The 25278-nt window shown below is 43.5% G+C and overlaps 1 protein-coding gene across 1 annotated transcript in view; it reads right to left on the minus strand.

Annotated features, from left to right (window-relative positions):
- Positions 1-17826: 17826 nt before the first annotated feature.
- Positions 17827-25278, minus strand: part of fto (FTO alpha-ketoglutarate dependent dioxygenase) — a 99491-nt gene continuing 92039 nt past the window's right edge. The window contains exons 9-10 of the mRNA XM_018738965.1: positions 22518-22658; positions 17827-19472 (exon numbers count right to left, since the gene is read on the minus strand). Coding sequence (XP_018594481.1) covers positions 19466-19472; positions 22518-22658 — 148 coding nt within the window. The 3' untranslated portion in view covers positions 17827-19465. The remainder of the gene's footprint in view (positions 19473-22517; positions 22659-25278) is intronic.

Below are 25278 nucleotides of genomic sequence, written 5' to 3' on the forward strand. Positions count from 1 at the left end.
CTGCCCCCTGGGGAAGGGCGGGCAGGACACCACTCTACTCTGTCAGGGACCCTCTAATTAAGTGCCACACAGGAGGAGGGTGCTGATGATCACAACAATGGCCCCTCACACCCCTGTGGCTGCCCTCACAGTAAACACCAAAAGCAGCCTCCATGCCGGTCACCTCTAGCCACAGGACTTTAACCAATCATAGGCAGGGTGCAGGACAACTCTGACCAGTGACAATCAGGTTAAAGTACACAGGTGTCCTGTGATGATCAAGCTTCAGAATGATCTCCATTAAGTTACGAGTTCAGGGTTCTCAATGCAAATAATGTATTGTACAAGATCTTCTCCAGCACTGTGGCTGTTGCTGAGCACAGCAAGTGTTTCTTGACACCTTGTTATGATGCTCTAGCTTACCCCTTTGTTCCACATTTGATGGGCGTGTACATATACAAAGCACGCTAAACATACACACTTGAGCAAATATGCACATATCCTTTTTAAAGAGGTTTCTCAAGCGATTTCAATCATGCAGTAAAAGGGAGGTTTCAACAGGAGAGGGGAAACAATGCTCTGCTTAATCACAGAACAGACTGCTGTATTCTGCAAGCACTTAACACCCAGTCAATCACTTAAAATCCCCACAATGGTGAGGAGAGGATGCACACTGTGGGAGGAATACTGAAGAGTTACACAGGTTAATTGCAAGGTAGCAGGATCCAGTCTCCTTTGAGCTACCTGAAGCGAATACAAAGAGGGAATAAAAAGCTTTGCTGTTCCACACAAAACACGCAACATGCATATCAAGCCTCTTCAAACAGATATCCGAACCCCATCGCTACGTACCATTAATTGAACATTGAGACAAAACCTAAGGAAGTTGTTTCTGGCTCTTGAGCAGAGATCTTAAAGATCTTCATACACCTACCAATGTGCACATTTCCCTGTTTCTCCATTTGCACAAATTTGAATCAAATGAATGTTGAACAGCAATAAAGCGCTCCTTATTTTCCTTGGCCGGCCCCTGTGTCCCCACTCAGCCGCAGTGGGATCAGCTTTCCCCCAAACCCACTGAAGCCCTGCCACAAGGGCTGGAGTTAATTTGCTGAAATGCTGCTAAGATATTTCTACTTCTTTTAAGGCAAAAATTGAATTTATGGACACTTTTATTGCGATGTCTGTGAGTGAATAAAAGAGGTCTTGCGACTGGGAGCCAAAACGTCATCTGATAAACTCAGTCCACAGGGATTAAGCAACAGTACGCAAACAAAAAAAAAAAAAAAAAAAAAAAAAAAAAAAAAAAAAAAGTCTGATGTAAGCAAAGCATTCATAGTTATTCTATCATGCCATAGGGCAGAAATGTTAAGGGAGAAAAGTCCCTGAGAACTTGGAACCACCTCGCAGACCAGAACAAAAAGTGGTGTGCAAGATGTGCAAAAATAAACTGAGCTGAACTGAAAACTGCTCAAAACATCCAAGGAATAAATCTCATTATCCTGTTACGTCCACTGTGTACACTGCCAGTTGTTGCAACAGACATGGCTTACCTTGTAAAATGTACTCCGAGGACCCAGGGAAGTCGAAGGGATGTAGCTGACATGGATCTAGCCGGACAGCAACGTGATCCAAGTCTCTCGGCAAAGTCTAGTCTGTTAAACAGAGGAATAGCTACACATTAGAGAATTAAGACAAAAATCTCTATAAATAATAGAAAGTTTCAAACACTGGCATTTTGCAAACTTTAAGCATAAGCTCAGAAAAACTGGTTGCATTTAATTTCCTGAACTGTGACTAAATTACACACTGAAACAGGTAACTTCTTTAGACTACACTAAAGAACACTGCAAAATGCCTAAACCTTATTTCTTTCAGTGTGCAAAAGTGTTTATAGTCTTTTCCAAGATTACTAAGGCAGTCTTTCCAGAAGGGTATGTCAGTGCAGAACTCTGCTTCTTTCAAAGTGGCATGCAGCACCAAATATCTGGGAGTACATCAGATTAAATTATATGCCAACTATTTAGAGTTACTGAAAGTGAAATGGTCAGAAGCAGAAGTGTGGGATCACAACAAAGACAACTCACATTTCAGCCATCACACAAAAGGCAGAATTTTTTTCTCTTACCCTATTTGCAGCTGCAATGGTTTCCATGTTAAAGCACCATTAATGTATGCAACTGCACACTGTTCACAGGACAACACTCAAATCACAATCAAAGTGCAATACACCAACAGACGTAGAGCTTTGGACACAGACATATGATTGAGTACAGCCAATTTGTCATACATCACTGCATAAACCAGTATACATTACATGGGTGTAATGTACGAATGTAGTAAATGGGGGGAAAGAATTTCAATTTTAATGTAAACCTAGCTAGCCCCTTTTTTTTTTTCAAAGCCACTTTTTGATGTGTAATAAACAATGAAATGAGAACTCCTTTTAACCTCACAGTAGGGTTTTTTTCTCCTCACAAGTCTATTTTTGTTAATAAACACAGGCTTTGATTCAGCACAGGGCTTGAGAAAGACAGGAGTTTTCCTTATGCTTCTGTTTACTAATCGGGGTGTCAAAAAAGTAGTAAGGCATCAACAAAGAACTGAGGTACTTCTGGATATGACAGAGGTCAAGCAGAAACTGTACATGATCTGTTGAAAAGACTATCCCTCTGTGACTCAAGTTTGCATTGCAAGTTCAGATTTTTTTCTATTTTCCTAAAAAATATAATTAGGGCAGGTTTGTGAGCGGAAAAAACAGAAACCCCAGAGTCAGAAAGGACCTATAAGCGAATGTCACCTGGCAACTTGGCAAATACTGAAGGGACAACTGCAGCATGGCCTGCAGACTTGGCAGGTGTGAAAGAGACCAACATAATACAAACTTGGTGGTTGTGGAAGGGACAAATGTAACGTGGCCCATAAACTTAGCGGGTGTGAAAGAAACAAACACGTTGTCGTCTGCGGACATGGGGTGGTGTGGGAGAGAAGAGGGCCCAGGGGACCTTTCCAGATTAGTCCCCTTCGTGGCAGGGAAATTGAAGGCAACATATGGTTTTGCTTTTCAAGGATCAGTTTTGGTGCTCTCCATGCTGAGGTGGGGGGAGCTGCTAGTGAAATACAGGACTGTAGATCGGTTTACAGGGATTACGGGGACATCTGTTTTGAAAATGAAAAACAAAATTAAATCACATTTTATATGTTCAGTGAGATTCAATTAAAATGTCATTAATAAGAGCTTTTCCAGGCCACACGGGGCAGGGTGCCACATAGAAACTCGTCCAACGCCTGCATATCCAGCTCCACTCGTGTTACTGGAGTGCAGTGATCTCTGGATATTCCCACCAGGCTTGCTCAAGCACATCAAGAACAGGTGCTTCTCACTGAATTTAACGAGAAGGAGAGGGAAAGTGCTCTTCGTTTAACGCAATCCTCCAAAGAGAGACAAAATAGCGTATTGTAATGACCCAGGTCTAAGTGTACACATACACCCCCAACTGAAGGTTAGTTCATCACATGCAGGTGATGGGAGAAATCCTGAGTGGATTACTGTGTTTTCCTCTTATAGCCCAAGCCAAACATACAGCAAGATATTGATCATAATGGCCATGATAGCTGGAAAAACAAAATAAAACAACAAGTTGGAAAAGGCAAGTAAAATATGAGGCAGAGTATCCAGTAATGCAAGAGGGTCAAGTCCTCCCCCCCTTGCATGCATCCTCTGCACAGTTACCCTACAGATGCATTTCTTTTTTTCCCCCCACCATAATCCCACCCAAGCATTATTGCTCAAAAGAAAGCAGAAAGACCAAGTATGCACAACTGGAAGTTTCTAGCTTCTGGACTTTTCTGTTGTTTTCCACAGAAACCTAAATAAGCTTGTGCTTGTCCAGCTCTACAGTCCACAACAGTGGCAAAGGAGGGCCTGTGATAAAGAGCTTTTATTTAGAATACTTACAAATATATGATTTATAAAAAAAAAGTTACCTGGTGAACTGTCAGTACAAACCACTAGAGTCATGTTTTTGTTCTGCTATTACAACCAGAGAACCAAAACTGCGTAGAAAACAGATGCTCAGGCTAGTCCAAACATTTCAGTGAGGGAAGAAGCTGTGGACACACAGCCGACACAGACCACTTTCCGAGCAAGACTGTCCACAGCTGCGCTCACACACACACACTGCAGAGGAATATGAAAGGTGGAACCACATTTTTCACACTGCTACGAAGTTAGAAGATACACAGGGACTGACGAACGCCTCAGTAGCGATGACGGTAGGTGAATAATAGCTGGTGCTCAAGAGGAAAGTTAGAAATTCTCCGGAAAACCACTGTTCTAGTTGTCCTCGAAAAATTAACTAATTTGTAGAGGAAATAATTAGTGGTATAATTTGAAGGACGCCAAGTTCACTCAAACGCGTGAATAATGGATTTTTTTTTGTCCGTTTTCAACAAGCCGGCGTTCTGTCACCACTGAACTTGTGAGGTAAAAAGCTGCTTACCGTGGCAGCACTCTCCACTCCAGTCACTCACAGCAACGTTAACATAAAAAGTTCGGGTCGTTTAGGATAAATGGCTTTTTCATTATTGAGTAGTATTATTTTCTTTTTTCCCTCCTCCGGGAACACAGTGCACCGTGCGAGGCTGGAAGATCCATTGCTCGGAGCGCGCGACACGCTTCCTGCCACAGTTTGCAGCTCTGCAAAAGCCCGCCAACAGGTCAGGTGTGAGGAGGCGCGCGCTGTCAGAACAGCGCCTCAGCGTGTGTCTGATTACAACCTCAATTGTTTTATTAAACATTAAGCGTAACTCCCTATCGAACATTTATTAGTAAATATACCGGCCGGCTGTTTAACTAGACACAGGACCGTGTTAGTGAAACTAAACAGTAACGAATACGATATAAATAAAAACTTAACACGGAGTCGACTTGCCCGGAGAACATTTTGTACGTGTACTGAGGCGGCACGGGCTCTGCAGGCGGACATTCCGTTCAGATGATGCCTTGAAAGAATTCTTTTGTAGAACAATGCGGAAAATTCCAGAATTAAAAAAGGGAAGACTTTACGTATTTACCTTACACTGCACGTATTGGCACTGAGCTCAAGAACATGGTTCCATATTCAAAAACATGACCGTCACCATCGTTCCACTCAGTGCCATTCATGGCCCATTCATTGCTATTGCTTGCCAGCCTCTCACTACTTATAATATATATTCATTTAGCGACACACACATCTCAGAGAATACATGTGTGCACTACATCAGAAGAAAGAGAAACAAAGTTGCATATGTGTGATTCTTAAGTAAAGTTAGTTTCTTTCTACTATATGTTTCACTGGAGCCAGTGCTCTGTTGCTTTTAGTGTCGCTTTGGGATTATGGGAGGTTCCACATGAATAACTGCAATGGGCTATTTTTAATAGGGCTTGCATCAGTTTTTTTTTATGTCCCTTTAAAACACTTTCAGGTTTCAATTAATGTTAACACTTGTCAGCAGTGTGAGGTAGAGCTACAGTATTAAGGTAAACATATGCATAATAAGGGCAGCGGTACTATCACCACATTACTGAAACCTGCGTCACTGTACTTACTCTTGTTACTGTTGCCAACAGCAGTTTTTCGGTCCCTACAATAAGGGACAAATTGATTTGCCAAAAGAGATAATTTCTTTCGTTTAGTCTGATTGCCTTTCATTTTATATTCTTTAATTTGATGAGAGGTTCAAAATTGAAAGCCAGTAGGTTCTTGTTTTTCGCACCTATGTGGTGGAATGGGCTCCCTCTCCCTCAGAACTGCTGAATCCCATTCATCATTGAAGAAGGGTCCTAAAATGCATCTTACAGATCTACTTATCTCCTAAAAGCTCCACAAATTTGCATCTTGTTAATTCTATAGGCAGCTTGTTGCGTGCTGGCAAAAACTACGGTGTTGGAAAAACTGACTGCTTCGACAGTCACATATCTGTATTTCAAACACTGTTGACTAATGTAGTTTTTTTAGCTCAGTTGTCTGTGGCTTTGGAGAAAAGTGTCTGCTTAAATGAATTTGTATAAATGTAAATGTATCGGTCTTAATGTGCACCGAGCCTTAAGTTTCAAATCTCATGCCTTCTCAGTACATCACGCACATTCTGACACAAAAACACTCTTCCTGAGCATACTCATACATGCACTATACACCCATCAACACATTCATGCATGCACACACCTTCGCGCACGTCCTGCCGATGGATAGGAGCCACGTGTGCCATGTTTGATGAGGCACAGATAGCTGTCACTGGTGGGAGCCACGGGATGACTGCTGAAACTTTCATTTGAAAAGTGTTTTAATTGTTCCGCATTCTTCACGAGACAAGAACTTTTAGGATGGCAGGCCTCAGAGGGCCGAGTGAACAGCAATTAAAAAAAGATCTGCGATAGACACATTTCGTCTGAGAAAAGAGAAAAGTTCTTCATCAAATGAAGCCCAATATCATGTCTATTGATCTTTATTACAATAGCAGCAAGCTGTACAATGTTTGATGGTTTTGTACAGATCTTACCACCCTCATTTATAATTACTGATACACATGTAAGACCAAGGGCAACTTCAGAAGGGGTACAGTTTGAAAAGCTGATGAGAAAGAGTAGAAGAGGAGATGAGAAGTCTCAACGGGACATAACAGCAGCATACAGCCCTAAGGCTATCCTTTCTCATGTCGTGTACCTGGAGCAATATACTTTTATATAGAAGAATTTATGGAATTTAGTTTAAATAAAAAATGAATCTTGAATTATTACATGAAATCAAGTGCATTCAGATTCATTTTGATATGATGAAATCTGAAGGGCAGAACAACATTAACAAGAAAAACCTCTACAGTGTACATGTGATTGTTTAAATCTGCGGCACAGAAAATGTCCTGGAGTCACAAAAATCCTGAATTCTAAGCAGTTGTGGAAGTCTGAAATCTGGGATCCCTTCCTTTGACACACACACACACACACACGCGCAGGGTTACGCAAATGGTGGATTGCGATCATATGATGACTCACACACAGAAATACCTCATCGGCAGCAACACCTGTCAGCACTTTACATTTGCAGACGTCCACATCACCTTCAGGTTCTTCCCTGTATAATAAGGCACTCTCAGCCTCTACTCAATGACATTAGACATTACAACCCATGTTGGAAACTGTGTTTCTTGCCTGAAGTAAAAGACAGGAAATAAAAGCAGGGATGATGAAGTCATCCCCTTCAGTTCCTTGAGAGAAGCACAAATGCTGCCTCTGACTGCTGTAGTTCAGCACACACTGCGGTGTAGGTCCTGGAAGACATGCTGCCTCTGCCTGCGAACACAAACAAGCACTTCTCGACAACATGTCCTTCTGCGCAACAATTTCCAGGAGATGCATATGTAGAATGTCAGGCCCAGACAAGACCTTTTGTTACAGGCCTTTTGAAACTTTAATCAAGGAATCATTTCTGAATAATTAAGCTGCTAAGAGACAAGGACAGAAGAGCATGGCCCATAATGCATTTGTATGCATCTGTTCTTCAAATCCATTGTCGGTTCATATTTATAACAAACAGCCTTTATTTTCATGCTGGCTGTGTGAGTATCTAGCATGTACCGATGGTCTAAGGGTGCTCACACTAAACAACCATGAACCACGTGGGAGGAGGAGGTACTCATAAGGAAGAAAAAAATTGTGGTTATCCTAAAAAAAAAATTCCTCGGTATCTTATTAATAATTAATTTTTCTTTTTTTATCCCACCAGATTTCAGAGTGAGGATAACGTTAATACAAACCCTCTGCAGTGTTGTTTGACGAAATGAATTATGCATTGGTTAAATGGTGGAATTAAGAATAAATTAAGATAATGCAGGCTTTAGTGGAGTGCAATTTATGAAACATATTTTTAAACACGGTGAGTGCCGTTTGTTGCTAGTGGAGCCCTGGCAGCGCAGAGACGGTACAGAGACACGCTGCCGGTCTCTCTACCTTCCACTGATGCACGGCTCATTGTGCAGCTCAATCCTACCGCACGCTACCGTGCGGGCGCTGATCCCAGATCAGACATGAGGCAGCATCGTGATCACTGATTAGCATTTAAAAATGTTAAAAGGGGAACTATTGTGTAAATTAAAGACAACCAAACTTTGAGAACTTGAAAGTAATTAAAGTGACATGCAGTGCATGGAAAACATTTTTTTTTTTTTTCTCCCAACGACCTTCATATATTAGTCATAAACTCCTAACAGAGTGGAGAACATTTTTTATTCCCTTTGGTTTGGGGCTGTTTAAGGCTGCCAGCGACAGAAGCCAGGAGAATCAAGTTGTTTCAGCCCTGTGAGCTTGGAAGTCCCCTAGCAGGAGAGGGGGGACTGGATGTGAGACAGGCAGTGCAGTGCACTGATATACATTAGCCCTGTGTTCTCTCAGTCTGAGTGATCTCAGCCCTGCCGACCCCCAGCGCGCCACACAGCATCCAGCAATGACATGCCACCCGTCCTCTCTCCTTACATCCTCGACTTCTCCCAATAACAAGGAAATTGCAGGGAAAGATGGGGAAATCGTCTTTAGCGTTCCAGGGTATGGATGCGGGGCAGTGTTAAGTCCTTAAAATGATTTACTTTCCGTCCATATTTGGCACGGAGCCATAGCTAAAGTGAAAGTCCAAGGGACTTGTTCCACCACAATTTACTGTGGTGCAGAGAGTCATAAAAAAGAATGGATTTGCTCAGAGTGCTGCGTAAACAATATCACTCTGACAGTCCTATTAAATCTTATTTCACTCAGTATTTAGGCTTTGTTTAAACAGTTATCAAAACTATGCTTGATGTTACAGTACTCTCAGACCTTGCTCAGAGCGGGTTAAAAAAACAGCACCTTAAACTTTTAACTTTGTCATTGAGCTCTATGACACGTACAAAGTTCCAGATTCACGTGTAAACACAAGAACGGTGTGTCCCCGAGTGCCTGTTACACCGTCCTGGACATTCCCTGACTCGCCTTGTTCTGTGAGCTACTGAAATGTGACACATCTAAGTGTCCTGGCACGAAGACCTGCTGATCCTCACAAGTCACTGCGAGGGTAATATGTAAAACATTGCCAGAATGGTTAAAATGTGCATTATTAGTATTACATGCGGTGAAACATTCATCCAAATACTGTATATTTAAGTAAGCATTAATAAGCATTTCTGTGTTATTCCACTAATGTAATTGTGTGTTTACGTGAAACCTGTAAGAAGGAGGCATCTGCTGGAGGTGTACTGTGCCCGAACCATTTTTTACGAAGGTATAAAGACCACGTGTTCAGTACCATTATTTCTCGTTATATAAAGCTGCAGCACCCACACTTGATCCTACAGTCTTAGTGTTGGCAAATCTGTGTATTGTGCTAAGTAATTTCCAGGAATCACTGTATACGTTCGAAATACAGGGTCAGTTCTCACAAATTCAAAGTCGACTTCACTGTGCTAGAATCTGGCGATCCAAACAGATGGCTATGCTTTTCATGGATACACTACAGTACATAAAATTCTGAGCAAACGTTAAGAATCCACAACAGAATTTCTAATGTTAAACACATTACAACTATGATCAAACTATTATCTGGTCCCAGAAAAAAAGACATCTGAAATTGTTTCACCCTTATGTCCCACAGATACAATAAGTGTGGGACAAAAAGTTGAGAACTGTATAAATACAGGTAGGAAGACTGAGAGCACCACAGGAAAAAGTCATCACTAATTCATATTTCGATTATTGGTCATAAACAGAGACCCTGGGTTGGCGCAGCCTGGGCTTCCCGAAGTATCCTCCTCAAAGGAGCTGGGGGTGAAATGGAACCTGGAAAATTAAAATCAATATTTTCATTACATTCAGAGCCTACTGTCCTACACCGGAGCTTTTCATTTAGAAAGAAGGAGCTGTTCTGCGCACTCATTCCGGAGTCCTTCCATCAACATTGTCACTGGATAATTGCAGACGAAAGGAATCCATTTTGTGTCGCAGACATACTCCCAAAGACATCACACTCATACACATCAGTCCCTTAGAATGTGTCTTCTGTGGTGTTCGGGGTAATGTATGTCACTGAATATTGACATTTTATGGCAGGAAATGTCTTCGTGGAATATTTGTCCAAGAATTTACCAATGGCACCAGCCAGTCTGGACTTGCTCGGCTCCATTCTTTAAGGACGTTGTGGCCTACAGCTAGACTTCATGTCAGTTGTGCTTCTAAATGTGAGTGTTAGGACATCAGAGCGGAGGCCCACTTAGCTTACCTCACTGCTTGCTCCCTGGGCTATCAGCATTCCTGCATTTTAAACCATCTCAGCAGGTTTCTCACCTGTTCCACATCCTCCAGGTCGTCTGAGATCTTCCGGTGAGTCTTCTCACTCCCTGCAAGCTGTTTGTCTTGTTGTTAAGTCCACATAACTCAACATATTAGGTACAACTGTCCCTCAGGGGTGCCTTGCGACGGACCGACGTCCCGTCCAGGTGTGTCCCCTCCCTCCTCGGCCCTGCGTTGCCGGGTATGGCTCCGGCTCGCCGTGAGCAGCTGTTGACGTTGGTTGGGGCTATGACTCAATTCTGATACTTATGCATGGAAAAAAATGGGACTCTTAAAACAATCGTACAAATAATAAATCTAATGGAATTCACTAAACTAGAAAAACTGTTGAAATTGAGCACACTTTAATTTTTTGAATGTATCTGACTGGCCAAGCACCGAAGTCCACCTCATACATCTCCTTTGCAGAGACCGATGAGCAGTAGGTTTAAAGAAACCAAAGGATAGCTGTGGGAATATATTTGCGACGAAGGTGTTAAGGATGATTAAATAGACAAATCATTTCCATTTGACAAGAATAGACTTTGTAGAAAAAAATTAGTGTGTAAAACATGTTGCAGGTGTTGCCCCTCCAAATAACCCAGTCAAAGTGAGCAGGTGGAGCTGAGAGAGAGTAGTGTTTACTTGGATCCTCAAGGTCAGAGTGGGGAGATAGGAGTGGGTTAGTATTCGCACCCTCTCCCACTTCCCTCTCAAGCATAGCCGCCTCTGAACCTCTGCCTTTCAAGTAAGCAAAAAAGGGGGAGGAAAAAAATTCAGTGGCTTCAGAAAGCAAAGTGATGTTGGGCACAGATTTGACAACAGCCAGAGAAGCTTTCTTTAAAAGAGCGAGTTCTGTTAAAGCCCACAACAACAAAAAAATTTTATGGATCAACCTGAATGTAAATTTCAGGAGAGGACCTCTGGAGAACCTTTTTTATTTGATTTGATTTATTTATTTCTTGCATTTGTGGGCAGAAATGAGAGGCAGTTGTCAGGTGGATTTGTGCTGAAGAATTGAGGACTATGAAATATTTACCAAAGCAATAATGACTCCCTGGACAGAGCAAGGGAAGTGAAAAAAAGAAAAACCAGAAAAAAGAGAATAAAAGCTGCAGCACTATTCCAAGAGGAAGACATGAACAAAGTGAAGGACTGAAGAACTCGCTCTATTGGTCTGCCTCGCTCTGCAGTTCCATCAGAAAACAACAACTGGTAATCTTAGATTGAGTAAAAATATGTCAGGGTTCTTCCTTAAAAACATCACATTTAAATTGCTGTACACTGCTGGAATTTCTCTAAGCATTAACGTTGAGAATAAACATTTTCACAAAGTGCCTGCACCCTCACACAGACACACACACACACACACACACACACACACACACAGATGTTGTGAACGAAATAATGTTTGGAGCCGCGGACACCGAGGCAGGTATCTGAAGGAAGGCGAGTCCGGCGTTTAAACCCTGCTGTATTGAGAAGCCCTTCTGCTTTGACGCACCAGGTCTGGGTCAGGCTGCCTGGGACAGGCCACCGCCAGCTTGCGACACTGAAAGAGAGGAAATACTGAGCAGCCAGTCATTTAACTGCCTGTTCCAGTTGTGAAGATTTGTCTTGCACGTCTCATAAACGCCCGCTGCGTTGGAACCGTGAAAGATCTGCAGAAGTACTCTATAGAGCTTTGCTAGAAGCCAACGACCAGAGGTGGTACCGAAGAGCTCCACGTGTCCATGGACTGCGCGCTTGTCAAGTTTCAAATTAAATCAGCGGTAAAGTTCCTGTGTTTACCGCATACTGACAGCTCTCGGACTAGGAGCTCACCGGTCCTTTCGGGTTCGTTTGCGAACAGGTCTTAGTCTTGTCCGCAGCGGATTCTCTGAAGACCCTTAGGGAGCAGAAACCCTGACTTTCAGATCAATAGGTCTTCATTGTGTCTCTAACCTCAGTTCTAACACACAAGTAATTTTCACATCCAGTACTGGATGAGTACTAGCCCCAAGTCAATCTAGAGCCTCTTTCTTGCCTTTACATTAATTTTTTTTTGCTGCAGGGCCTGACTGCTACTGTGGTAAAATAATATGGTACATAAACAGTGGAGATGAGAAGAAAATGGCTGTTTCAGCTGTAATCATGTTTAGCAGATATTGTTATTGTTCTATAGTCCTCCTTATTGCTGGATTATTTTGTACTTCGGCAATAAATCAGTCAGCTAAGAGCACCCTGTAAGTAAAGCAGTTACCAGCTGTTTAAAAAACATTAAATATGTTGATTTAAATATCTCGCCCCAAAAATTCCTATTACTCTTTGAGCCATTAATAAAGATTATATTACTGTATTAGAGAATAGAAGGTGGTTTATAGTTAAACATTACTTGCACCGGGTCTCTGAGATCCGGAGCTGCAAAGCACACAGCAAAGCAAGGTACGCCTTGGAGGTGACGCGAGTCCATCACGGAGCATTTGCGCAAACGCACTCGATAAAAACACCTCACGTAATTGAGGTGAACGCTACAGGAAGCCTGTGGATTATCGTAGGTAACTCGGAGAGAGCCCACACGAACACAGGAAGAACGTTTAACTTGACTATCAACATTTTCCAGTGGGATTTTTAGATGTTCCTCGGTAACATAAGAACGGGAAGCGCCGCGGGTTAATTATTTAATGGATTTAAAAATAAATGCAATAAGAATGTCACCCCAGCTGACACCATCTGTGTGATACATTATTGATCATGATAACAAACCAGAAAAAACATGCATTCGTGACCGTTTGTGACAAATGACCTAGAATGACCCTGCGCGCAGACCCACAAGTTAATCTCGGTAACAGCGGCAATGCGGTAGCCTTTGTCTGCCTTCTGGTGTAGAACAGGAACTGTGCTGTAATCATCTTGATTGGAATCCCATGCACTTGAGCTGGAAAGTGCTACACCATTTATAGAGCAACCGCTCTTCATTAGCATGTGTGCTTTTATAGGCACGAGCCAGAGCGTCAATGCTCTCTACTCTATTCATTAGTAAATAAGGATGGATGGTGAGGAAAGGATGGTATTGACTGACCACAGTCCTTTAAATAGAAATCAATAGCCTGGGTGGAGGCATTAGACAGGAGCATTAAGTGTGTAATACGCATGGGCTTATGATATAAAGGCTTTTTCAACAAGTCATACGTCAGCTTCCGCAGCCTGGTTTTGGTGCGACTGTGGAGATGATCCTGTGGAAAAGAGCAGGATTGACTAGACATTCATAAACATAAGCATTCTAGTAATGGCTGTATTGACAAACTGCAGTGGCATTACGGCAGTTTTACTTTCAGGCGATGGAGAGTATTAGCTGGGAACAGTAGGAACACGGTGGTCAGTGGCATCTAGCTTAAGCAGCGATGAACCCCGGCAAATGTGACATTCCTGTTATCGCCTCGAAATGAAATGCACATTCAAAGACACCCACAGCGGTTCTGAACTGCAGACTTGCTCCCACACGCTGAACGAGACACTCGGGCGTAACCGGGGGCAGGCGGTACCGCTGTGGGTCCTGATTTGAATCCCACCTCCAGCTGTAGTACCCTTGAGCAAGGTGCTTACCCCGATTTGCTCCAAGAAAAAGGACCCAGTTGCGTAGATGGGTAAATCGTTGTCGGTAGCATAAAACTACGAGGTGCTTTGGAGGATGGTGTCAGCTAAACAAAATCGTGTAAATGCTGCTGAAAGAAACGCAGGAACATCTTCCCTTTGTCTCTTAACAAAGCTGCGGCACCGTGGCGCTACAACCAAAGACGATCACGGTGCATCAATCGCATCGCAATGAAGCGCGTGTGGTGGAGAAGCCAGAGAGCAGGAAAGAGGCCCTTTCGCCACGGCCGGAAGACAGCCGATCTCAGCCGGAACGTGGCATCGGATGCGAGCCAAGAGGAAGCAGCCGAGTGGAGTGCGAGAAGCGGACGCAAGGCAGAAACTGAAAGAAGAGGTGACCTTCTCCCTCTCAGAACCTCCCTCAGCAGAGTCACCCTATCTCTCACAGCCAAATAAACAATCTTCTCTCCTTTTTATAAACTGAATATGAGGACTTTGACTGGGGGGCAAAAAATTCAATATTTCTTCAGCAAATATTTAAAGCAAACACTGAGATAAATAAACAGCCAAATAAATAGATCTACCAGGCCACTGGAGGGGTCAGAGAGTCCTCTGGATGTAATTTGACATCTGAGTTATTTGGGGGCCGCCGTTGAGAGCTATTCCGGGGCTTATTTGAGGATCTGTCAGTCAAGGCATGCCACCACAGTACCAGAGGTTCATGTTGGAGATGTCACCGGCACAGACAGCCTTCAGGTTGGGCCCGATAAGTTGAACATCTCCTCTAATGAATATATCGCACCCTTTCCTGCCGGCGGCAGCTATCAGAGCATCTTAATACTGTCCTAATAGCGTCTTTTATCTTGCACGTGTGTGAAAAATGTATTACACACGATCACCGTAAATAAGGAGCAAGGTGTAGCAGCTTGTTCTCGCTAATTCCTCGTGGCTGATTAAGTTTTAAATCGGCACGTCAGGCCTGTCCTACGCAATGAGGAATTAAAGGCTGTTTTTCACATTTATCTTCTTTTCCGCAACAAGGCGTGCGACACCCCCCCCCAACCCCGTCTTTTTTTCCCCCTCAGTCTGAGCAGGAGCAAAGGGCAGTGATATTAAACAAGAATTTCATCCATTTTAGATGAGATGCAGATGACTCAATTATCCCTGGCTGTCCGCACGACTTGGCGAAAAATAAGGAATGCGCAGTTCTGTCTCATCCAATAAGGGGACCCACTGCTAACGCTGCTGAAAAATGCTTCGATGTATTACTATCTTCTTGTGAAACTAAACAGCTGTAATTATGTAAATGCGGGTCGCCGGGGAGCGCTGGTGTCGGGGTGCAGCGCGGCATGTGAGCAGACATTTGAAATGAGAGCGGATGGGAGCCAGAGCCTGGCTCCGCGGGGCTGCTGCTGCTGCGGACAGCGGTGGGGAGAGGAGTCCGGGAGAGCGACTCCTGATGGCGAGATCTGAGAAATGACGCCACTCGGGAGACGACCCTTAACTGCTCGCTGCAGCCAAGTCCACTACAAGGGGAAGCGCGGCAAGTGCATGAACGCATCTGCTCGGCACACCACATGACAGCTGCTCCCTTCTAGGTGACTCTACTAGTAGAGTAACTCTTGATTTACGTCGTGACGTAAACAACTGCATTTACTACCACTGGAACCAATACGCAGGAAATTGACTCAGGGATGGTTTGTCATTGAAAACTGGTTCTGGGGCTGTTTTGGCAGATGATAAGAAAAAAAAAAAAAAAAAACAGCTCCTTCTAAAAAAACTGATTGATCTCAGAGGCTATGGTTTTCAAGTCTGTCTGCTTTATTCTGATTATATATTCCATTCTTTTGAAGAAAGTTCATTATGCAGGCGGTAAACAACATTAACTGATAAGGGAACAATGCGGAGCAAAACAAACCCCCGTTACATAAAATCTCGCTTGGATGTAGTTTTACAACCAGTTATTTCATTTTAGGACTCACGCTTGTGCTTGGTAAAGCTAATCAGGTCTAATGTATTGACATGATACAATTATGTTCCTGTGTTTACAAATGCTTTCAGAATTAAACTGGCTAAAGACGCACGGATGATGCGAAAGGGACTGAATCCCAATTTGACTGAGGGTTAACCTCATATCACTGGCCGCAGCAGAGCTGCTGAAGGGAGACCCCAGTGTGCACATGCTATCTAGCCCTCCTCCACCTGTAAGCTGATCCAGGGTGTGTGTCTCCAGCCCCAGGCTGACCACGGGGCACACAATCAAGATATCTCAGCCCCCAATACGCAGCACAAACACACCCAGCACCTAGCAGGCTACTTTATCTTCCTTGAGCCTATTGTTGACCTAACTGACGGTGATTTTAATATGTTCACTCACCCCGTCCAGGACAAAGCATACTTGAACATCCCCTCCACAACTGTGTTGTCAGGTTGGCATTCTGAGCTCTCCTGACGAACGCAAAGACAATTCGTCACACATTCTCCCACTCATTGCATCAATCAATGCAAGCAGGAAAATGTCAGAATGGCACGCCTGCAAATTTACTAACAAGAGTATTTTTTTGTGATCAGTCTTAAAGTGTTTGACTTTCTCAAAACTCACTGGCAGACACAGGGTGCTTAAGTAATTCAGCTCAGTACATTAGGGTTTCAGAGTGATGACCAGCAACTTGGGAGACCCTCAGTGTACAGGCTCTGTAATTAAGTACTAGGAGGGAGAGGAAAACCTGAAGATGGGGAAAGGCCCAGTGCACTGAGGGACCTGTAGTTAGGGAGGCATCTACATTTTGGCTCTAGGAAAACAGCACCAGACCACCCAAGCGGTCAGTGGGTCATCACAAATCCAGGACCAGAGCAAATCAACATCAGTGTAGGGATCATTAACATGTACAAAAACTGAAATGATTTGTTGAGGCCAGTCCACAAGCACAAACCAAAGAGTATCAAGAATCTTCTTCATAGCTGAGTGGCCTCTCCATAAGACCACTCCAAAAGCGTGCCCCAACTTTGTCATACTTTATCAGAAGGCATTCAGTGCTGTTATCCTCCTTTACTGAAGTGGGGGGGGGGGGGGAATCATTTTGAAACGTGTTTTGCAGGAACAGATTGTACTACTCAATAAAACGCATTTGGTTTGAAAAATTGTGTGAAAATAAAAATATAAGACTTCTCCATATGTTTTGAGTCCAAACTATAACTCATTGTATATGTTGCTTATTTTATACATAAATTTTTGCTCAGTTTCATGAAGGGTGTGTATAAATGTGTACACACCGAAACACACACACAGTATATACAGGAACACACTATACACATACCTACGCACACCATAGTATATACACAAAGGATCATATACACACACATGCACATATGCTCATGAACATATACACATCTTGTAAAAAAATAAATAATTTCTTAGCAGGATTTAGCAGGCTGAAAATACAGTAAATAATTTCAATTTGTACACGTGGCTGTTGGGAAGGCTTACCATTCATCAGGTTGTGAGCATAGCCAGTGACAGAGCAGGCCAATCGACTGTAAGTCAGACCATTACACTGATAAATGTTGCTGATTTAATTGTCTAAATGTGCACTGGAGAAGTTTTGTACAAATGGTCTAAAATGAGATTCACCGAGAAGGCAAACATGACAGTCTTCTGAATTAAATAATAAATACACCTTCAGCATGTCCCAGAAGTTGATAAGCAAAGTCATAAATCCTGCATTATCTTCAGTCAGCTAATGCTTCACACACACACACACACACACACACACACACACACACACACACACACACACACACACACACACTCATGCCCCCCTCCCTCCCTCCCCAAATAAGTTCTGCAGCAAAATCCCAAAACTGAATACAGCAGCCATCTTCATTCCTTTGAAAACAAAAGATTTAAGAGTAACTCAATAACTGAAACCATTAAAGCTGGGAAAAAAACATGGAATATTTATTTGCATTCTTATTACAATATGGAAATTCTACTTCATCAAGAACCAATAGAAAATCATTTACGTGTGATATCCAACACATTACAGTCTAGGCATACATTCTGCATTACAATCTGCATTACCGTCTAAAAGGATGCTACCACTCACATTATTTTCAGTACTATCTCTCACATTAATATCTCTCAACACCATTCATTAGTAAGTCTTAAAAAAGCTAAAACAACAGCAACTGTGAAGTGCAAGGGCTCGGTGCTAGGTAACAAGAGTGCTCTGGTGTCATTGGCATTGCTCAACGTAAGAGAGAAAGCGTTAATTTACCACATATGGTGAAATCCTTCCCCAAGCCATGAAAAGCTCTGTCTAATGACACAAGTGAGACACTGATACAAAAACAGCATCTGAAACACATCTAGGAAATACTCCTCAAAACAGAAATAAAAGCATTGGTCACGTGTTCCTTTGAGGACAAACACAGTTCTCTTACTACTCGGTGTCTGGTGCAGAACCAGGAGTGATGAGGCTTGTCGAGGAGGAATCCAGGAACAACCTGGCAGTCGCTATGAGACGGGCATCTCCGAGTCCAGCTCAGGAAGGGACAGCTGATGGGGGACACTAACCAGGTCTGTGATGCCCCTGCTGTGTGTAGCTGAGGAGCGTGTGCACGGAGGGCTTAGTACACTGGGGGAACTTACTGATCAGGCTAACCAAAGGGTCACCTCACCACTGCCTAAGGCTAGTTTCAGACTACCTGTGGAAAGCTGGGGAGCAAGAAGATACGAAATGTACTGAAAGTTCAGTACAACGTGGAGGACCGCCTGAATGTCGAGCACAATGCACAGTCACACCTCAAAAACACTAGCATACAGTGTTCACACATAGTTTTCTGACTCTTGAGCGGTTTTCATTCTTCAAATATCGCTCATTTTGTTAAGTGCTCCTCTCAACAGCCTCCTAAAGACAGGATCAGTTGGCTCTGGGAACACTGGGATGATACTGAATGATTTGGCCAGAACAATGGCCATTTTTAGCCTGCAAGTCGTGCTTTTTCCACCGGGGACGGGAGGAAAATGAGTCAAATTAAAAAGGGGTTTCATTTAGTTTAGCTTTTTGTGAACAATCAGACATGAGCAGGTTACACCTAGAGGGACACCCTGGCCCTTTAGGGCAGGTGGGACAAGAGGAGCAGGAAGGGCTTCTCACGCTGGAGCAGACTCATATCACCAAGGCCCACAGAATGAGTACAAGCAATTAGGTAAACAATACACATCTGCACAGTAAAGATACAATAAGCCATATGTGATACATGGGAGTGGAAGAAAACAAATATTGGGTAGCAATTCTGGATGTTTGGCACAGGTATGATAATATTTGTCACTGCACTACCTATGGAAAAATGAAAAAGCGAGCAAACTGACAATGCTGTACTTGTGGTGTCATTCTCGTCCTCTCCTCAGCATGCACTTCCCCAGACCTCCCCAGCAAACAGAGCTGAGGCTCAGGATGAGAATGGCACATCCTCTGTTGGCCGCATGTCTCGGAGCGGAAGGACATGGTCTAACGGCGGATCATTATCTTCGGGAATCCATTTAGGAGGACAGGTGTGTTGTAGGAACTGCCCCCTTCAAAGCCTGACAGAAAAACAATTGACATATTATGAGAGTCAGGGATCTCCATCTTCACAGCAATTCGCAACACGGACAAGTGATTTGTGCGCCAGGTTCAGGCAGAGGGTGAAGCAGAGCGGAGCCGAGCACTCCAAAGGAGGAAAACAAAGCTGGTCGAAAGCAACATTCAAAAGAGTGGAGGGGCAAAAAAGGTGCAAGGTGAGAAATACGCTTATTGCAACTCATCCTGTGAAGAAAATGTTCACTGAATATAAACTAATGAGCATGTGTGAGGATACTTCAGTCAAGAAGCCGCTGTGCCGAGTGACCACGGGATGATTGGCACCCGATTTCCGCTGAGCACTAGGAGACAGAGGAAAAGAGCTGGAAAAGGGGACGTTCAGAAGAATCCAAAGTGCAGGACACACAAAACACACAGACACACCCTAAGTCGGCTGTGACAGAACATGTGATGCAGTCACACGCAGTAAGAGCAGGTGCAGAGCTTCACCCTGGGGATCAGAAGGATGTACAGACTTTTGTTCCTGCTTCATCAATAAATCACCTAGACTTTGGCAGGAATTTGTTTTGGTTGGAATATAAACACAAATGCCAGCTTCTGTAGAACCATCCGGTGACTCAGGAAGGGTCAGAGTAGCATCGCTCAAGCTGTGCTCATTAAAGGTGGAGAAACTCTGACCTCAAATGAGGATATTGTTGCGAGGTGGAAGGAGCACTCTGAGGATCTCCTAAACCCGAGAGATACGGCCAGAGGCTTCCGGGGAATCAGAGTCCATTTCCCTGGTGGAAGTCACTGAGGTAGTTGGAAAGCTCCACGGTGGCAAAGCACCGGGGATGGATGAGATTTGCCCGGAACTGCTTAAGGTCCTGGATGTTGCAGGGCTGTCATGGTTGACACGCCTCTGGAATGTTGCATGGACCTCGGGGACAGTGCCTTTGGATTGGCAAACTGGGGTGGTGGAACCCTATCTTTAAGAAAGGGGACCGGAGAGTGTGTGCCAACTATCGGGGTATCACACTTCTCAGCCTCCCTGGTAAAGTCTATGCCGGGGTGCTGGAGAGGAGTCTCCGGCCGATAGTTGAACCTCAGATTGAAGAGGAACAATGCGGATTCCATCCTGGCTGTGGAACAGTGGACCTGTAGACTGGATTAGCAAGCACCCATGCCCTCTCAATTATCTGGGGGCATGGGTGTTTGCTAATCCAGTCTACATGTGTTTTGTGGACTTAGAGAAGGCCTATGACTGTGTTCCCCGAGAAATTCTGTGGGAGGTGCTTCGGGAGTACGAAGTGTCGGGGCCACTACTGCGGGCCATTCGGTCTTTGTACACACGGAGTGAGAGCTGTGTCCGCATACTTGGCATTAAGTCAAGCTCGTTCAATGTCGGTGTTGGACTCCGCCAAGGTTGTGCTTTGTCTCCACTCCTGTTTGTGGTCTTCATGGACAGGATATCAAGGCGCAGTTGAGGTCAGGAGGGCATTCTATGTGGGGGCTGGAAGGTGATGTCTCTACTTTTTGTGGATGATGTTGTCCTTTTGGCACTGTCACACAGATGGCTTCAGCAAGCATTGGAACAGTTTGCAGCCGAGTGTGAAGCGATTGGTATGAGGATCAGCACTTCCAAATCTGTGTCCATGGTTCTCTCACAGAAAAGGATGGCATGCCCCCTTCAGGTAAGGGGAGAAAATCTGCCCTAGGTGGAGGAGTTTAAGTATCTTGGGGTCTTGTTCACGAGTGAGGGGAGAAGGGAGCGTGAGATCGGCCGCAGACTGGGAGCAGCGGCAGCAGTAACACGGTCGCTGTACCGGACTGTAGTGTTGAAGGGGGAGCTGAGCCATAAGGCAAAGCTCTCTATTTACCGGTCGATCTATGTCCCTACCCTCACCTATGGTCATGAACTCTGGGTAATGACTGAGAGAATAAGATCACGGATACAAGTAGCTGAAATGAGTTTTCTCCGCAGGGTGGTGGGACTCACCATCCATGAGAGGGTAAGGAGATCGGCTAACCGGAAGGAATTCAGTTTAAAGCCGCTACTCCTCCACATTGAGAGGAGCCAGTTGAGGTGGATCGGGCATCTGATAAGAATGCCCCCTGGGCGCCTCCCAGGCACGGCCAACTGGGACAAGGCCCCGAGGTTGGCCCAGAACCTGCTGGAGGGATTATATCTCCCAGTTGGCCTGGGAGCGGCTGGGGATCCCCCAGGTTGAGGTGGAGGAAGTTGCGGGGGACAGGGGCATCTGGGCTGCTCTGCTCTCCCAATTGCCACCGCAACCCGAGTAGGTCAAGCGGGTAAGAAAATGGATGGATGGATGGATGAACACAAATTCAAAAGATAAAATTTTTTAAAAAAATCATGTAACTGAAAAGGTAGAAGTGCTTCATATCCCATATGTCTGAAGGCAAAAAAGTGTTATTACACTTACAGAAGTACTTTGATTTATTTATTCCAAAAAATGATTAAAATTCATAAAAGCGTAGAACAAACTTGAGAGTGAAATGAAGGCCTGCAGTGTCGAATGTCAGGAGGTGGGATGATAAACCACGGACGGCGCTATACAGCACAGGTTGGAACTAGTGAATGTACAGTACAGTACCCATGCACCGTTCGGCATGTAAGAACAAATTGATAATGATGGAAAGCCACACACTGCACAACACTTACAATCCGTATTGCAACAGCGAAGCATGGTACAGTATACGGGATCAGGACAAAGGTACAACTGCTATAAATGTGAATGACAGCATGAGGCAAGTTTTCAGATCTATTCTTGTTTTCTTGTGCTCTTGTCTTCAGTAGAAAAAAGAAAAAAAATTCCGGATCCAAAAATGTTGTGTACCCAAAGGCAAAAGAATTAGGACAAATAAATTTGACTTGTACTGCTCAGAACGTTTCAGAACAATAGATGTGTTTTTGAAATACAAGAGCACAAAAACCCAAGATAAAACAAAAAAACAAAGCCCATGCAAACAAAATTATTCTGCAAAGTATTTTTTTTAATACTTAGGTGTAGAACTGGATGCAGGAATGTATATCAACTTCTTACTTCCAGAGGAGCGACTCCACTCGGCTGATGATGTCCGTCAAGTCAAAGGGCAGCGGCATGGAGGGGTCACCGTCACACCAGTATGGTCGGTTGACTGGCGCCTCTTCGGGGGGTAAAGTCTGGGCAAGTCTGGACTCACACCTGGAAGCAGCAGAGGGTTGAGCGCGGTCATTTCATTCTGCTGTTCATAGCACTTTGCAGAGAAACATACACAAAATGCATGACTTGAAGAAATAAAACCTTACAACCACAGAACAGTTATTTATTCAAGGGACTCATCTAGCGAGGCAAAAATAACAATGAATATAAGCATTCAGTATTTTCAAGTTATCAGCAGAAGTAGAAAGATATTTAGCAGAAATGTACTGTGCATTGCTTTTCCTCAATACACAATGCAGAATACAAATCTCCTAAGATATATGACCCAATTATCATCTTTAACTGCTTGCATGACTTAAAAGGAGAGTCAACGCTGTAAGGGTGGGTGGGAATTCTAGCAGTAAATTAAATTTAATTATTTCAGGGCCGAATATATTTATCAAATGACTCAAATGTGCTTCTTACAGCTCTGCATTGCTGAAACACTTAGATGAATAACACAGGAACGCAAACTGGTTGAAACTATGATGAACAGATATGTGATCACTGTGCTGACAGAACTTTTCCTTTATTCCATTTATGGAAAACATCAGTTTCATTTTAATACACTTAAATTTTGCTGAATGAAAGCAATAAGAAGAGTTTGCATCCACTAGATTCCTCTCAAATACAATTTACTCTACAGCTTCTAGATATTTGCTATTATTCTCTAGACATGTAAGAAAGAGGGAATGACATGATGAGGGTCTCCTTCATGATACACAGCTCTCCATTAACCCTGCTGGAGTCCACAGTGTTGCCATAAATCTGCTGTACACGGTAAAGCGGGATCCTAACCCTTCACCTGGAAATTAGGTGTTTGCCTGTATAGTTACAGCCCTTCTGTCCTCAATATGGAGGTCATGTGGACCCACTAGCCACACATCATTAAAAACAGACTGGTGGCTCCTGACCTCAGAATCCCTACAAAAACCCTCATACACAAGCCATGGCCTTAACCCTTTAGAGATCCTAATTGAAGAGCTGAGCCAGCCAGAGTACATGGCCTGTGAATCCGTTAGTTCCTGATGCAATTCGTCGTGCTATGGTCCTACGTTCTATGTCCTAATGTCCAAGTAGATCCTGCAGCCAAGTACTACATTTCCGCTCAACTTGCCCTCAGTCTACAATATAACACAATAAATTCCAACATATCTTCTGTGGTTCAAACCATGATCATACACAATAGCATATCTTAACATGCACTAAGCACTATTTTCTGGCCCATGAGTCCAAAAAATTATTGCACTGTATTCGGTGACCTTGCATCTTCAATATGAGCAGTGTCTTTAAATGCACTCATCTGATAAGGGCGCAAATCAAAGGAAACAGAGCTTCACAATGATACGCTTATTAAATACTCCACCATAATAAAATGGCATAAATTGTCAAGGCAACACTCTGGGCTCACGCGAGCCTGTGTCATTTCACACTGTATCCCAAGCAGTCTGTTCCGGCATGATTAAGAAACAATGTTAAAACGTGCACAATTTCTACTGTTGCGATATTTCAGCAGAAGACCGATTTCTGGAGTATTCTAGAGGACCATTCAGAGTGTCTCAAGTCTAATTTTGAAACACAGTTAATTGTTCAATCTTTGCTGAACGAAGAGTACTATTCCACTTCTACTGATTATGTGCGTTACACTAGGATTCCCAGCGAGCTCTGGGACACAGTACATTTAAATATGTCTGGAGCAAAATGCAGAGTCTCTAAAGGTCACCAGTTAATGAGAGCTGAAGAAATGGAAAAAGGGTATCTCAGCTTTTTTTGTGAGTCTTAACCGTTCCAAATGATTAACCCCAAACAGATATAAGTTAATGATCCCATCTGGCACACTATCCAAAGAGACTGGAGGTTCAATCTCTCATTTCAATTTCGCCTGAAATACTGTCGGCTGGTGGTCCTGTTCAAATGCTGTGCTAAAATGAAAGCTCTTTCTTATTTTCTTCCGCACAGGACCTCTGGAGCACTAACACTAAATCCAGCATCGCTCACGAAGGCAAAGTTAACCACCTCAGCTAAAGGGAGCGTTAATCACGGGCATGCGAAGAGTCAATAAAAGGTTCATGTAAAAGTCAAAGGATGAATTCCAGTAAGAACTGCACCATTCTAACATCTCCATGACTAACATTGTGCTGGGTGGGTTCTGAATCAATACATTTTACCGTGATGTGCTCACTACCGATTCTGCACAGGGTAGCAGTCCTTACCTTCACATTCACTCGGCAAGAAGAGAAAAAGCATAGTTAAAGACAAGTGTCAGGACTTTCCTCTCATTAAAAGTTTATAGATGTGTATAAACTGACTATGGAACACAAATGCTGAACCATACATATCTTCTATTACAGTAAGGTGCTCTACTTAAGCTCTACTTAATAGAAAACATCAGAGCTTCCGACCTGTGTAATTACAATGATGACATCAAGCCTGTACTCCTTGTACGTAGATGTGCTGGGGTAGGGTTTATGTAGTTACAATACAAAAGCATTACTGTGCAATCAAAAAAAACCATAAAAAAGGACATGATGACAAGGCAACTACTGATAACTTATATTATACAAATTGCCTGAACGTAGCCAAATGTTGTATGGATGTGACATCAGGCTGAATGCTTTCTGGC

This window comes from Scleropages formosus, chromosome 7 (assembly GCF_900964775.1).
Source record: "Scleropages formosus chromosome 7, fSclFor1.1, whole genome shotgun sequence".
NCBI classification, from domain to species: domain Eukaryota; kingdom Metazoa; phylum Chordata; class Actinopteri; order Osteoglossiformes; family Osteoglossidae; genus Scleropages; species Scleropages formosus.